The sequence below is a fragment of the Colobus angolensis genome, unplaced genomic scaffold (assembly GCF_000951035.1).
Source record: "Colobus angolensis palliatus isolate OR3802 unplaced genomic scaffold, Cang.pa_1.0 Scaffold14, whole genome shotgun sequence".
Classification (NCBI taxonomy): Eukaryota; Metazoa; Chordata; class Mammalia; order Primates; family Cercopithecidae; genus Colobus; species Colobus angolensis.
The window spans coordinates 184,839-198,353 of record NW_012114488.1 but is presented as its reverse complement, the minus strand read 5'-3'; the positions used below and the strand labels follow the sequence as shown (position 1 = coordinate 198,353).

At 38.0% G+C, this 13,515-nt stretch overlaps 1 protein-coding gene across 1 annotated transcript in view; it reads right to left on the bottom strand.

Annotated features, from left to right (window-relative positions):
- PSD3 (pleckstrin and Sec7 domain containing 3) overlaps positions 1–13,515 on the bottom strand; it is a 274,984-nt gene that overhangs the window by 228,411 nt on the left and 33,058 nt on the right. Inside the window, exon 6 of the mRNA XM_011934855.1 lies at positions 2,717–2,806. Within this exon, the coding sequence (XP_011790245.1) occupies positions 2,717–2,806 (90 nt within the window). The remainder of the gene's footprint in view (positions 1–2,716; positions 2,807–13,515) is intronic.

The window sequence follows — 13,515 nt, the reverse complement described above, 5'->3', positions numbered from 1 at the left end:
TATAAGGCAAATTCAAAAGCAAAATACCAATTAAATTCTCTGAATTAAAGGACTTTACACAAGTTTCTCATTTCTCATACATTTAAATATGTCAAGGTCTATTTTTTAGACCTTTTAGACCTTAACCCTTTCTCTTTAGAAAACAAAACAGAATTTGGCTTATACTTTTATTTCAACATGGAATAACTGTCCATTTTATGGAGAAAGACCCCTCCAATGTTTCTCAGTAGTCTGTGATCTCTGAGGACAGGTGCCCATTTGGTTTCAGCATCTTCTTCAATCCCACAACACCTAGTAAACACACAGCAGACCTTCAATAATGTTCCCAACTACAAAATAACACAGAACAACAGACATAAAAGTACAAATGTTACTTCTGGGCCAAAGAAATCTGAACAGACATAAATCCAAATGTTACTTTTGATCCAAATTAATCTAAAAGTATCAAGATCAATATGTAACAATGAAAAACTCAGTTTAATCTATGTAACTTTAAGCATTTTTTTGATATTGAATCTAGCAGTTTCTATATATGATTATGAGGAAACCTAATAAAGGTCATAATTTTTCCTTTTATCTCACAAAAAATAAACTGAATCTCACACACGCCTGTCACGTGGAGATAGGAAAGGTGGCAAAGAAAGAGAGAATGACCAGGATATTAAAAAACCTGTAAGATGACACCAAACGTTGAAAAGTTTCTATGTATGTATGTATCTGTGTAACACATATATAACAGCATTTCCCCCAAAATTCAAGTACATATTCCACCTAATAGTTTATCTCAGCAGGGAATCCAGCAACAGCTATCCTAAGAGAAAGAGAATGAGAAAAAAAGATACCAAAAGAAAACTAGAAAGCCAAAGAGAAAGGAAAAGACAGAAATAAAAAGAAACCAGGACAAAGGGAAGTCAAGAAGGGAGGAAAGGGAAGGAAAAATGAACAGCACACAGAATAGAGAAATGAAACAAACATGGTTTAAAGAAAACCTTTTCTTACTGAAATTTTCAATAAAACCCATTCCTATTGAAATGGAAAACTATCTTGGATGGGTGAGCAGCTGGGGTCTGTTATGGAAGAGAATCAATATTTCACCTGACAATCTCCATGCTAAACACCTCCATTTTCAGTATCATTTCACTATCACCTCACAACAACAAAAAAAACAAATAATACATATTTTTCCCGAGGTTTATAAACATAATCCCATTGCACAACAGCAACAAATCATCTGGCAAATTCTTGGTAGATGAAGTCAAAAAACACATTCACTCAAGGTGAACTACTGTAGCCTCTGGACTGCATATTAACCAGACACGGTTTAATACAGCTCCACCAACCATGTTCTGAATTAGCCAATAATTTGCCTGTAGTCATGCAGGTTACCATAAGCCTAGCACTAAATTCTAAAAACTTCACTATGAAAATTTTCCTGTCAACGTTCATTTCTGACATAAGTTGATAAAAGCCTCACAAATCCTCTCTGGGAGAGACTCCATAATTTTCCACGCAAATACCACTAGACTGAAAAAAGTCTTGTTAACACCGTACGGATTCAATGGAAGATATAAAACATCTTTATCACGTCACAATCCTGCACCGTTTATCTCCCGCTCCCATTTGGAATTATATCTTTAGAAATGGCAGCATTTGCTCTACAAAGGACCTAAAAAAATGCCTTCTTTACTCCATAAATTAAAGCTCCTTTTCTTCCTGCGTTTTTTTCATAATTTTTTGTAATGTGCTGTAAATCAAGTCAGTAAGACTAAAAATGTCGTATTACCGCATCGTAATGGCTTCTTTCATTTACCATAGTAGATATGTCTTTCCAAATCTGGCAGAACTCTATTCTATGTAGCTTAAAAGTTACATAAAACGTAACAAAGGACATGTCTTTCAACATTTCCATATCATGTTATATATTTCCATACCACAGCTGATTCAAATGTCACCTTTCTCGAAAATTTATTTAAAGAAATTGATTCCAAAAGAAACCTATACGTGTACTAAGTTTTTAAAAAGGCTAGAATCAAATAGAGATCTATAAAAATCACATTCTCAATGGACACATCTTATCCTACAACTCCCACAATATTCATATTATCATTATTTTGTACTCAATCGAATGTCCATCTCATTTACCATGCTGGAGCATGCATGAATTCCAAAGTTGATTTTGTTGTCTCCTTGAAAACAATCTGATGATGAGGAAAAATATGCCGATTGTTACCAATAATAAGGCCGAATGCAAATAGTTCAGGCACTCTACAATTACTGAGAATTTAATTTAATCTATTTCCAGAGACAACCTGAGTGGCTCTGAGACTAGGGACTGAACACAGTTGGAAGTGTTTCCATTAGAGCCTGCAAATGCTTCTCTGTTTCCATAGTGCATATACCCTTGTGACCTTTCTCAAATTCTGAGAGTCTATTTACAAATAAATCAAACAAAAACTGCCACTCACTATTTGTATCACCAACCATTCCAAATTTACTTACCTCAGTATTATTGATTATAACACAGACTTCTAGAAATTATCAACTTAAGGTATTTTGCAGCATGAAAAATCAAGGACAAGGCTTAAAAGAAACATCAAGAGTAAAACCAAAAGCAAAAAGCAAAATAAAGTGATCCTTAGCCTACTACTTAGGATTAAGCCGTAAGCAGCAAATAGAAACATAAGCGTACATTAAAAACCAATAGTTCCATGCTTACTTTCAGCAGATCCTTGGAGAAATCAACACCCTCATTTACCCCTTGCAGATTTGCAATGAACTCCTGACAGGTCATCTTCTTTCCAATATTCTGAAATAGAGGCAAACAGTACATCACTATGACATTCATGGAATTAAAACTGATTCATAAATATGTGACGAGGTAGACCAATAATTTGTTTTTAAAAACATAACTAGGCCAGGTGCGGTGGCTCATGCCTGTAATCCCTGCACTTTGAGAGGCCGAGGTGGGTGGATCACGAGGTCAGGAGACAGAGACCATTCGGGCTAACATGGGGCTATGTTTAGTAGAAACCCCGTCTACTACTAACATGTTTAATAGAAACTCTGTCTCTATTAAAAATACAAAAAATTAGCTGGGCATGCTGGCATGCAACTGTAGTCTCAGCTACAAGGGAGGCTGCGGCAGGAGAATCACTTGAACCCGGGAGGTGGAGGTCGCAGTGAGCGGAGATGATGCCACTGTATTCCACCCAGGGTGACAAAGTGAGACTCTGTCTCAAAAACAAAAAAACAAAAAAAACAAAAAAAGCAAAACATAACTAGATATGTATTTACAAACACAGGGCTGGGCACAGTGGCTCGTAGCTCGTGTTTGTAATCCCAGCATTTTGGGAGGTGAAGGTGCGTGGATTACTTGAGGTCAAGAGTTTAAGACCAGCCTGGCCAACAAGGCAAAATCCTGTCTCTACTAAAAATACAAAATTTAGCCAGGCTTAGTGGCAGGTGACTGTAGTCACAGCTACTCGGGAGGTTGAGGCATGAGAATCGCTTGAACCGGGGAGGCAGAGGTTGCAGTGAGCCGAGATTGCACTGCCGTACTCCAGCCTGGATGACAGAGTGCAACTGTATCTCAAAAAACAAAAACAAACCAAACACAAGTTTATATAAACATACATACAATTTTAGTGCGCTAAAAACATGGTTTATTACGCTTTTAAAATTCTCATTAAATATAAATAGCAAACTTATACCAAAAACTTACTATAATGTAGAAAAAAATTTGAAACACCGATGCTACATTTATACAATATATAATACAGTTTTTAATGAAAAACATGGGTAAAAGCTGACATTTCTGAGCTGAACTCAGATAGCTGTTTATGCATTTATTTGTGTTACCTACATACTGTCAAGACCTGTGAAGGATCTGAGATTTACACTACTTTCAAGCCAACAAGTTAGCCTGTCACAAGCTAATAAATGCTGGCAGAGGAAAGAAGTCTCCTGGGTGAGAGACAAGGTATTTGTTACTTACAATAATAGGGGTAGCCAGAATATCAACATTACCTTGTGACCACTGGGCTCTAGTTCCCTGAGCCCCAGTCGTCACAGAGCAACTTGAACAGGGCCACATGCCACCTGCACATGCAGTGTGTTGCATTATAGGAGAGAAACCCTAAACTTCAGAAGCTGGAATCTTTAATCATGGGAAAGATGCCTATCCCTTTGCACTAGCGGGAGACACCAGCTCTACCTTCCAGGGAGATATGCAAACCTGACCACTGCTATGAAGTCACTACAGCGTCTTCCAAAGCTACTCACTGTATATAGAAATAATCTTGAAAAGATAGAGAAGAAAAAAGGCAGCCACAGCCTCTGTTCACAAAACACACAGGAAAGTGTGAGACCCATGGAAAATTATCCTCCAGCATGTCTCCAAAGCTGGTTTAAAGACAATAAAGTTTAACAAAACGAAATCACATTAATAATTAGAAACCCCAAACTACAAAAAGAGCAAAGATACAAACTAAGAAAACTAACAAAATCGCTATCACAGAGAATCGCCTCTTATTCTAGCTCCAAACAACTAGTAGAAGCTGCCAGCTGTGGAGGATTCCTAGGTTCCATATATACAGCAAGATACATCTGTCACAAGTGCAGGAGAGGAACGCAGAGCACAGACAAGTGTCAGAGGTATCATCTCTAGCAAAATGTAGTCCAAGCTAATACAAAGGGTACCAGCATCGAAATATACCCGTGGTCGGGCACAGTGGCTCAAGCCTGTAATCCCAGCATTTTGTGAGGCTGAGGCGGGCGGATCATGAGGTCAGGAGTTCAAGACCAGCCTGGCCAACATAGTGAAACCCCGCCTCTACTAAAAACACAAAAATTAGCCAGGTGCAGTGGTAGGCACCTGTAATCCCAGCTACTCGGGAGGCTGAGGCAGGAGAATTGCTTGAACCCGGGAGGTGGAGGTTGTAGTGAGCAGAGATCCTGCCACTGCACTCCAGCCTGGGAAACAAGAGCAAGACTCCATCTCAGAATAGATAAATAAATAAAAAATTTTAAAAAACCAACCAAATAAATAAATATACCTGTATACACTACCACTACGCATAAAGGTATGCTTTTCAAGGCCATGCTATTCATTCGCAAAAGACTAACAGTAGGGTAGAACAGCACCTACTAAATTCATTTGAATACCTACAGTATTCAAAATGAGAAAGCAGATTTCTGCAGATAGACTTTAAAAAAGTGGCAGAGGCCGGGTGCAGTGGCTCACCCCTATAATCTCAGCACTTTGGGAGGCCAAGGCAGGCGGATCACTTGAGGTCAGGAGATCAAGACCAGCCTGGCCAACATGACGAAATCCCGTCTCTGATAAAAATATGGGGAAAAAAAAAAGCCAGACGTCATGGCGGGTGCCTGTAATCCCAGCTACTCAGGGGACTGAGGCAGGAGAACCACGTGAACCCGGAAGGTAGAGGTTACAGTAAGCCAAGATTGTGCCACTGCACTCCAGACTGAGTGATCGAGCGAGAGACCAGTTCAGAAAATAAATAAATATAAAGGAGGCCAGGCATGGTGGCTCATGCTTGTAATCCCAGCACTGCCTGGGAGGCTGAGGCAGGAGGATCACTTGAGCCCAGGAGATCAAGACTAGCCTGAGTAACACCCGCCTATACAAGCAATATGAAAACTAGCTGGGTGTGAAGGCGCATGCTTTGCAGTCCCAGCTACTCTGGAGGCTGAGGTGGAAGGATCACTTGAGCCCAGGATGTTGAAGTTACAGTGAGCCATAATTGTGCCCCTGCACTCCAGTCCGGGTGACACAGAAAGACCTTCAAGAAGATGCACAGGCATAGTTTCAAGGGAATATGTATGCACAACCTCAAATTCAAAGACAGATTTGCCTGAGAACATACACCTGTGTGCCATGGGAGTAATCACTTCCCACCTCCCCTTTCCTGGCCACCCTTCTCCTTTTTCACAAAATAAAACAATTTGTCCCACTCAAGCTATCTAAATATTTACAATGACAGTGCTGACATTTTTTGTTGTTGTTGTTAAAAACCTTGACTCTTTCATCAGCAAAGAATGCACAGTTTGTATGAAACACTGAAAAAAATGGTTTGACAGAAGCGGCTTTGTCAGCTAACTTATTTAATAGCTATTTCTCATAAGTTAAATAAATTAAATCTGCAGTTCAAATGTTTTGTTGATAATTAGTTTAGAGCACAGAAAGGAACTTCAGTGAAAAATATTGTTTTTCAACAGTATATTGAAGAAGACAATAACTCAGTTTTCCCAATCCTTTTCAAGTGTATCCGGCCAAATAAGGTGTCTCAAGGGAAAAAAAACAACATATACAATGAACAGTCATTATGATATAACTTGGCAATGCCTTTTTAGATATGTTCTGGGGATTTGAGAAGATGAATAAATAACGACTAGGTAACACATCCTTTTCCATGTCAGGTGGTTGGTGTTTAATTCTTTTAATGAAATTAAGGAAAAGTCTAATTTAATTATCAATCACCAAAGCAATTTTTTTATATGTGATCTACAAAATACAACTGCTTGTAACATTATCTGCTTTAAATAGTTATTAATAAACTTCTTTGTAAAAGTACACTAAAATATGAGTATAAAAAGGAAAATTTTTCTCTTAAAGTGTTAATTTTGTAATATGATAAAGTATCAACTACTTTTTAAAAAGTATCAGCTTCATTAAAAATACAATTCACAGTATATTCTTTTAAACCATATACTTCAGTGATTTTTAATAAAGTTGTGCAGTCACCACTACTGTCTACACTCAGAACATTTACCCCCTAAAGAAACTCCACACCCACCAGCAGTTATTCTCCAAATCTCTTCCACCACCCTCACTAGGCATCATCTGGCAACCACAAAGCTGCATTTTCTTTACACAGATTTGCCTACTCAGGACATTTGAAATAAATGGAATCATATAAAATGTAGCCTTTTATGACTAGCTTCTTTTACTTATTTTCCAAGTTCATCCATGTTGACGCATAAATCAGTATTTAACATCATTTCTAAATAACAGTCCATTGTATGGATATAACAATTGTGTTTCTTCATGTATAAATTGTTGAATGTTTAGACTATTTTCTCTTTTTGGCTACTATCAATAATGCTGCTATAAATATTCATGTATAAGTTTTTGTATAAACATGCTTTCATTCCTCCTGGGTATATATTTAGGAGTGGGATTATTGAGTCCTATTGCAATCTTGTTTATTCTTTTAAGGAACTGCCAGACTCACTTTCAAAGTGGCTGCACCATTTCACATTCTCACTAGCAGTGCATGAGGGTTCCAACTTCCCTCTAACCTCACAAACACTAACATCTGTCCCTTTTACTTTAGGTATTGTTATGGGTATGAATGGGTATGCCATGGTTTTGATTTGCATTTGACCCTCAGCATTTTTTCATGTGCTAATTAGCCATTTGTATATCTTTTTTAGAGAAATGCCTGTTAAAATCCTATTTTCCTTTCTTATTGGGATATTTACATTTTTGTTATTCAGTTGTAAGACTTCCTTACATATTCTAGATATAATTTCCTTACCAGATATGTACTTTAAAAATATTTTCTCTCATTCTGTGAGTGTCTTTTCACTTTTTTCCTTTCATTTTCTTGATGATGTCCTTTTTAAGCAGGATATTTCCCTGACCCCTTCATGGGCAGAAATGGGAGTATATGAGCACTGGAGTCAGCCACTCCACTCACTCAAACCTGCTGTGTTCCACTCCTTGCTGGAGGGAACACACAGGTGAGTGGGTACGGCAGCTAGGGTGAATGCCTTTGGGCACCAGCAGGAGTGAACTCTGTACTGGCCCCACGGCAACATCTGGGGAGGGCTGCCTGCGACCCCTGAAGTCCCAGAGGAAGTATCCGGGTGCTCTTTTAGCTTGGCTGTCTGCGTATGGCTTAAGTGTTAACAGCTCAGTGGATCCTCTGCCTTTCTGCGTGAGGTGGCTGCCTTCTGCCAGCAAGGGCAAAGGGTCAGTGTGACAGCCTTTTGCAACCACACTTGTGGCACGTGAGCTCTCGTCCAGCATCCAGGAGAAATAAGGTTGTACAAACAAATTGGAGGATGATAAATTCAAGAAATTTTATTGCCAATGGAAGTGGTTCTCAGCAGGAAGGGGAGCTGGAAAGGGGACAGAGTGGGAAGGTAAACTCCACTGAAGTCTGGCTGTCTCTGGCCAGATTCTTCTTGGAAGTTATACTGTCAAACTGTCCCTCTGAAGTCAAGCCACTTCTCTCTGACATCCAGCTGCAGTCTCTAATGTCCTGCTGCTTCTCCTCTCTCTGCTGGCTGAGCCTGGGGCTTTTATGGGCACAGGAATGGGGGACAGGGCAGGCCATGGGTGGCTTTGGAAAAGGCACCATTTGAGCAAGAAATCAGGGATGTAAGTTATCACTTTGGGCCACCGTATCAGGCTTTTCAGCTTGAGGGTGGAGTCCTCACTGGCGACCCATCCTCTTTGGCCCAGAATTTCCCTGCCTCCTGTCCCTATCACTTTGAAGCATAAAAGGTTTTAATTAGTAGGTGAAATCCAGTTCACCCATGTTTTATTTCATTACTTGTGCATGTTATATGTAAGAAATCATTGCCTAATCCAACATCACAAAGATTTACTCCTAACAATTTTGCAGCATTAGCTCTTGTATTTAGATATTTGACCCATTTTGAGTTCATTTTTTTGACCGAAAGCAGAGATTTGACTTTATTCTTTTACATGTGAATATTCAGTTGTTACAATACCATTTACTGGAAAGACTATTTTTCCCCACCAAATTGTTTTGAAACTCTTTTTGAAATCAACAGACCATAAATGTAAGGGAGTATTTTTAGACACTTGATTATACAGCAATGATCTAGCTGTTGAGTTTTATACCAGCATAATTTGTGATTACTGAAGCTTTGCACTGAGTTTACCATGTTAACAGTTTTAAGCATACAGTTCAGTACCATTTCACATTAGTATATTCACACTGTTGTGGAACAGAATTCCAAAACCATTTCATCTCACTAATCTCAAACACTATACCCATTAAATAGCTTCTCTTTTCCCCTTCGTGCCAACCACTTGTAACCAACATTCTATTTTGTTTCTATGATTTTAACAACTTTACTTATCTCAAATAAATGGAATCGTATTTTTTCTTTTTGTGACTGGCTTATTTCATTCACTTAGCATAATGTCCTCAAGGTTCACCCATGTTGTAGCATGTGACAGGATTTCTTTCCTTTTTAAGGCTGAACGATTTTCCATTTTATGTAGAGACCACATTTTATTTATACATAAATCTGTGGATGAACATTTGGTCTGCTTCTACTTCTCGGTTAATGTGAAAAGTGTGGATATGAACATGGGTGGGCAAGTATCTCTTCAAAATCCAGCTTTAAATTTTATATATATACACATGCAGAAATGAGATTGCTGTATCATATCAGTTACATTTTTCATTTTTTTGTGGACCCTCCAAGCTATTTTCCATAGTGGTTGCACCATTTTACAATTCCTACAACAGTACGTTTCTAATTTCTCTACATCCTTGCCAAAAATATTTTCTATTTTTTTGATAGCAACGATCCTAGTGGGTATCAGGTGATACCCTACTGTAGTTTTTATTTGCATTTCTAGATTAGAGAGTGTGGAGTATATTTTCATATGCTTGTGAACTCTCCTTTCTTTTTTTGAGATGGAGTTTTGCTCTCATGGCCAAGGCTGGAGTGCAATAGCACCATCTCTGCTCACTGTGACCTCCGCCTCCCAGGTTCAAGTGTTTCTCCTGACTCAGCCTCCCAAGTAGCTGGGATTACAGGTGCCTGCCATCATGTCCAGCTAATTTTTTGTATTTTTAGTAGACATGGGGTTTCACCATGTTGCACAGGCTGGTCTTGAACCCTTGACCTCAGGTGACCTGCCCACCTTGGCCTTCCAAAATGCTGGGATTACAGGTGTGAGCCACTGCACCTGGCCCTTGTGAATATTTCTAGACCATCTTTGGATAAATATCTATTACAGTATTTTTCCTCTTTTAAAATCAGGGTATTTGATTTTTAGATGTGGAAATATAGGGGTTCTTTATACAGTCTGATATTAACTCCTTATAGGTATATGATTTGCAAACATTTTATTCTATTCTGTAGGTTGCCTTTACACATTCCTTTGTTTTAAGGCACAAAAGTTTAAGTTTGATGTAGTCCCATTTTTGCTTTTGTTGCGTGTGCTTTTGGTGTCATAGCGAAGAAATTGCCAGCACATACAATAACATGATGCTTTTCCCCTATGTTTTTTTCTCAGGATTTTATAGTTTCAGGATTACATTTAGGTCTTAAAACATTGAGATAATTTTTGAACACTGTGTGATATAAGGGTCCTACTTCTCATTTTTGCATAAAGATACTGTATTCACACTATCATTTTTTAAAAAGTCTGACATTTCCCCAATGAGTGGTCTTAGCACACTTGTTGAAGATTTGAAGATTTGCGCACTCTATTCTATTCCATTAGCCTGTCCTTATGCCAGTTCCACACTATTTTGACTACTGTAGCTTAGTAATATGTTTGAAATAACATATGAGTACTCCAACTCTGTTATTTTTCAAAATGTTCTGATTATTTGGGGTACCCTGAGCTCTCATATGATTTTTAGAACATTTTCCATCTCTGGGATAAATGTTACTGACATTTTGATAGTAATTGTGTTGAATCTGTAGATTACTTTGTACAATATAACATATAAAAAAATTAAGTCTTCTAGTCCATGAACATGAAATATTTTCCCGTTTATTTGTATCTTATTATTCTGCAGCATGGTTTGATAAGTTTTGAAATGGAGAAATCAGGAGTCCTCCAATTTTTTGTCTCTTCTACATTTTGACTATTCTGAGTCCTTTGCATTTCCACATAAATTTCAGGATTTGTCTGTCAATTTCTTTACATACATACATAAAGTCAACTTGGATTTTCACAGTGATTATGTCGAATCTGAAGATCAGTTTGGAGAGTACTTCAGTCTTAACAATAAAGTTACAGCACATGCCTACAAAATCTTTCCACTTTTACAGTTTCTTTTCTCAGTATTTTATAGTTTCACTTGAACCTATTTTGTTAAATTTATTCTCTAATATCTTTATCTTTTTGATGCTACTGTAAAATTAATTTCACTTTTAATGTTCGCTGCTAGTATATAGAAATACATTTGTTTTGTAAATGCTCAACTTGTATTTTGCAGCCTTCCTGAACGTCTTTAGTTCTAATAGGTTTTTTCTTTTGTAGAGTCCTGAAGATCCTCTGCACACAAGATCAGTTCTCCCATACAGATTCTTTTAGTTATTCCTTTAATTTTGTTTTAAAGACACAAAATATTTTATTATGCCACATATAAACAGAGTTTTAAAAAACTGAAACATAACAGCTATATATATTTTTAGAGTATATGTGATACCTTGATATATGTATATAACGTATAATGATCAGAACACGGCAAAAGGGACATCCATCACCCCAAAAATTCACCCTTTCTTTGTGCTGGAAACATTTCAATTGCTCTCCACCAGTTATTTTAAAATATACAAATTACTGTTAACTATAGTCACTCTACTGCAGTACTTAACAATACATCATGTTCCTTCTAACTGTATTTTTGTGCCCATTAACCTAACATCTTTTTTTTTTTCCAGTTTGAATTTTGACTCAGCAATGCTCATGCCTACATCTCTTACTTCTGTAGTTGGTACAGCTTGTTCCTGCTGCTGCTGCTTCTTGGTCTTCAGGTTCTCCCTATGCTTGTTGAGCCAGTGGCACATGATACAAGTATTCTTGGGCCACAGATCTGGGGACTAGTATTTTTTGCTCTTGTAGAACTTCCTGAGGTTTGCTTTGTGACTTGGCTAATGACAGTGAGAACACAGGCAACAGATTTGGAAATGACTATAATCTAAGATAACTGGAATGTCAGGCACCTGTCACTTTGGCGACACACATCTGAGACAGGTCTACCTTCAGGTTGCCCAGCTATCTTAGCAGCTCCTCCTCCTTCTTGCCTCAAAGATCCTGAGCCTTAATCTTGGCTATAGCTGCAAAACCCACCACTGCTGCCAAATGCCCCAAGGGAAAGAAAAATGTGCCCATTAATCAACCTTTCAAAATCCTTTCTAAAACCCCTGTGCCCCCTCCTCCCTCCTTCTAGCCTCTGGTAAGCACCAATCTACTCTCTACCTTCATGAAATCTACATTTTAAGCCCCCACATTTGAGAAAGAACATATGGTATATGTCATTCTGTGTCGGTTTATTTCACTTAACATAATGACCTCTATGTTCCGTCCACATTGCTGCAAATAACATAATTTCATCCTTTTCTATGGCTGAATAATATTTCACTTATATTTATGTACCACATTTTCTATATCCACTCATCCATAGATTAACATTTAGGTGAATTCCATATCTTGGCTAACGTGAATAGTACTACAATGAACATGGGAGTGCAGACATTTCTTTAATATACAGACTTCCTTTTTTAAAAATATATACCAAGCAGTGGGAATGCAGAGTCATACGGTAGTTCTATAGTTTTTCAATGAGCATTCACACTCTTTTACATACTTTTTCAGACAGTGTACAAGTTTCCCTTTCTCTTCATCCTGGCCAGTACTCATTGTTTATTGTCTTTTTGATAAAAACCATTTCAACTGTGGTAAAATGATATCTCAATGTGGTTTCAATTTGCATTTCTCTGATGATTAGTAATGTTGAACATATTCATATGTCTGTTAGCCATTTCTATGTCTTCTTTTGAGAAGTATCTATTCCATCAAAAATTTTGCCCATTTTAAAATCGAGTTATTTGACCATTTGTTGTTATTTATATATTCTGGTTATTAATCCCTTTTCAAATGGATAGCTCAAAAATATCTTCTACCACTCTGTAGGGTGTATCTTCACTTTGCTGACTATGTCCTTTACTGGGCAGAAGTGTTTTAGGTTGATGGAACCCCGTGTCAGAATATTTTAGCATTTGTTGCTCATAATTTAGAGATCTTGCCCTCCCCACCGCCCAACCCCCTGCAAAATCTTTACTCATCCCAACATCGCAATGTTTCCCCGATCTTTTCTTGTAGTAGTTTCATATTTTTAGGTCTTACATTTAAGTCTTTAATCCAAGTTGAGGTGATTTTTATAAATTGTGGCAGTTAAGAGACTACTTTGATTCTTCTTCATAAGTATATCCAGTTTTCTGAGCACCATTTATTGAAGAAATGCCGCATTCCTCAAATTATGTTCTTGGAGACTTTGTCAAAAATAAGTTGGCCCTATAATCCCAGCACTTTGGGAGGCTGAGACGGGTAGATCACGAGGTCAGGAGATCGAAACCATCCTGGCTAATACGGTGAAAACCCGTTTCTACTAAGAAATACAAAAAACTAGCCGGGCGAGGTGGCGAGCACCTGTAGTCCCAGCTACTCGGGAGGCTGAGGCAGGAGAATGGCGTGAACCCGGGAGG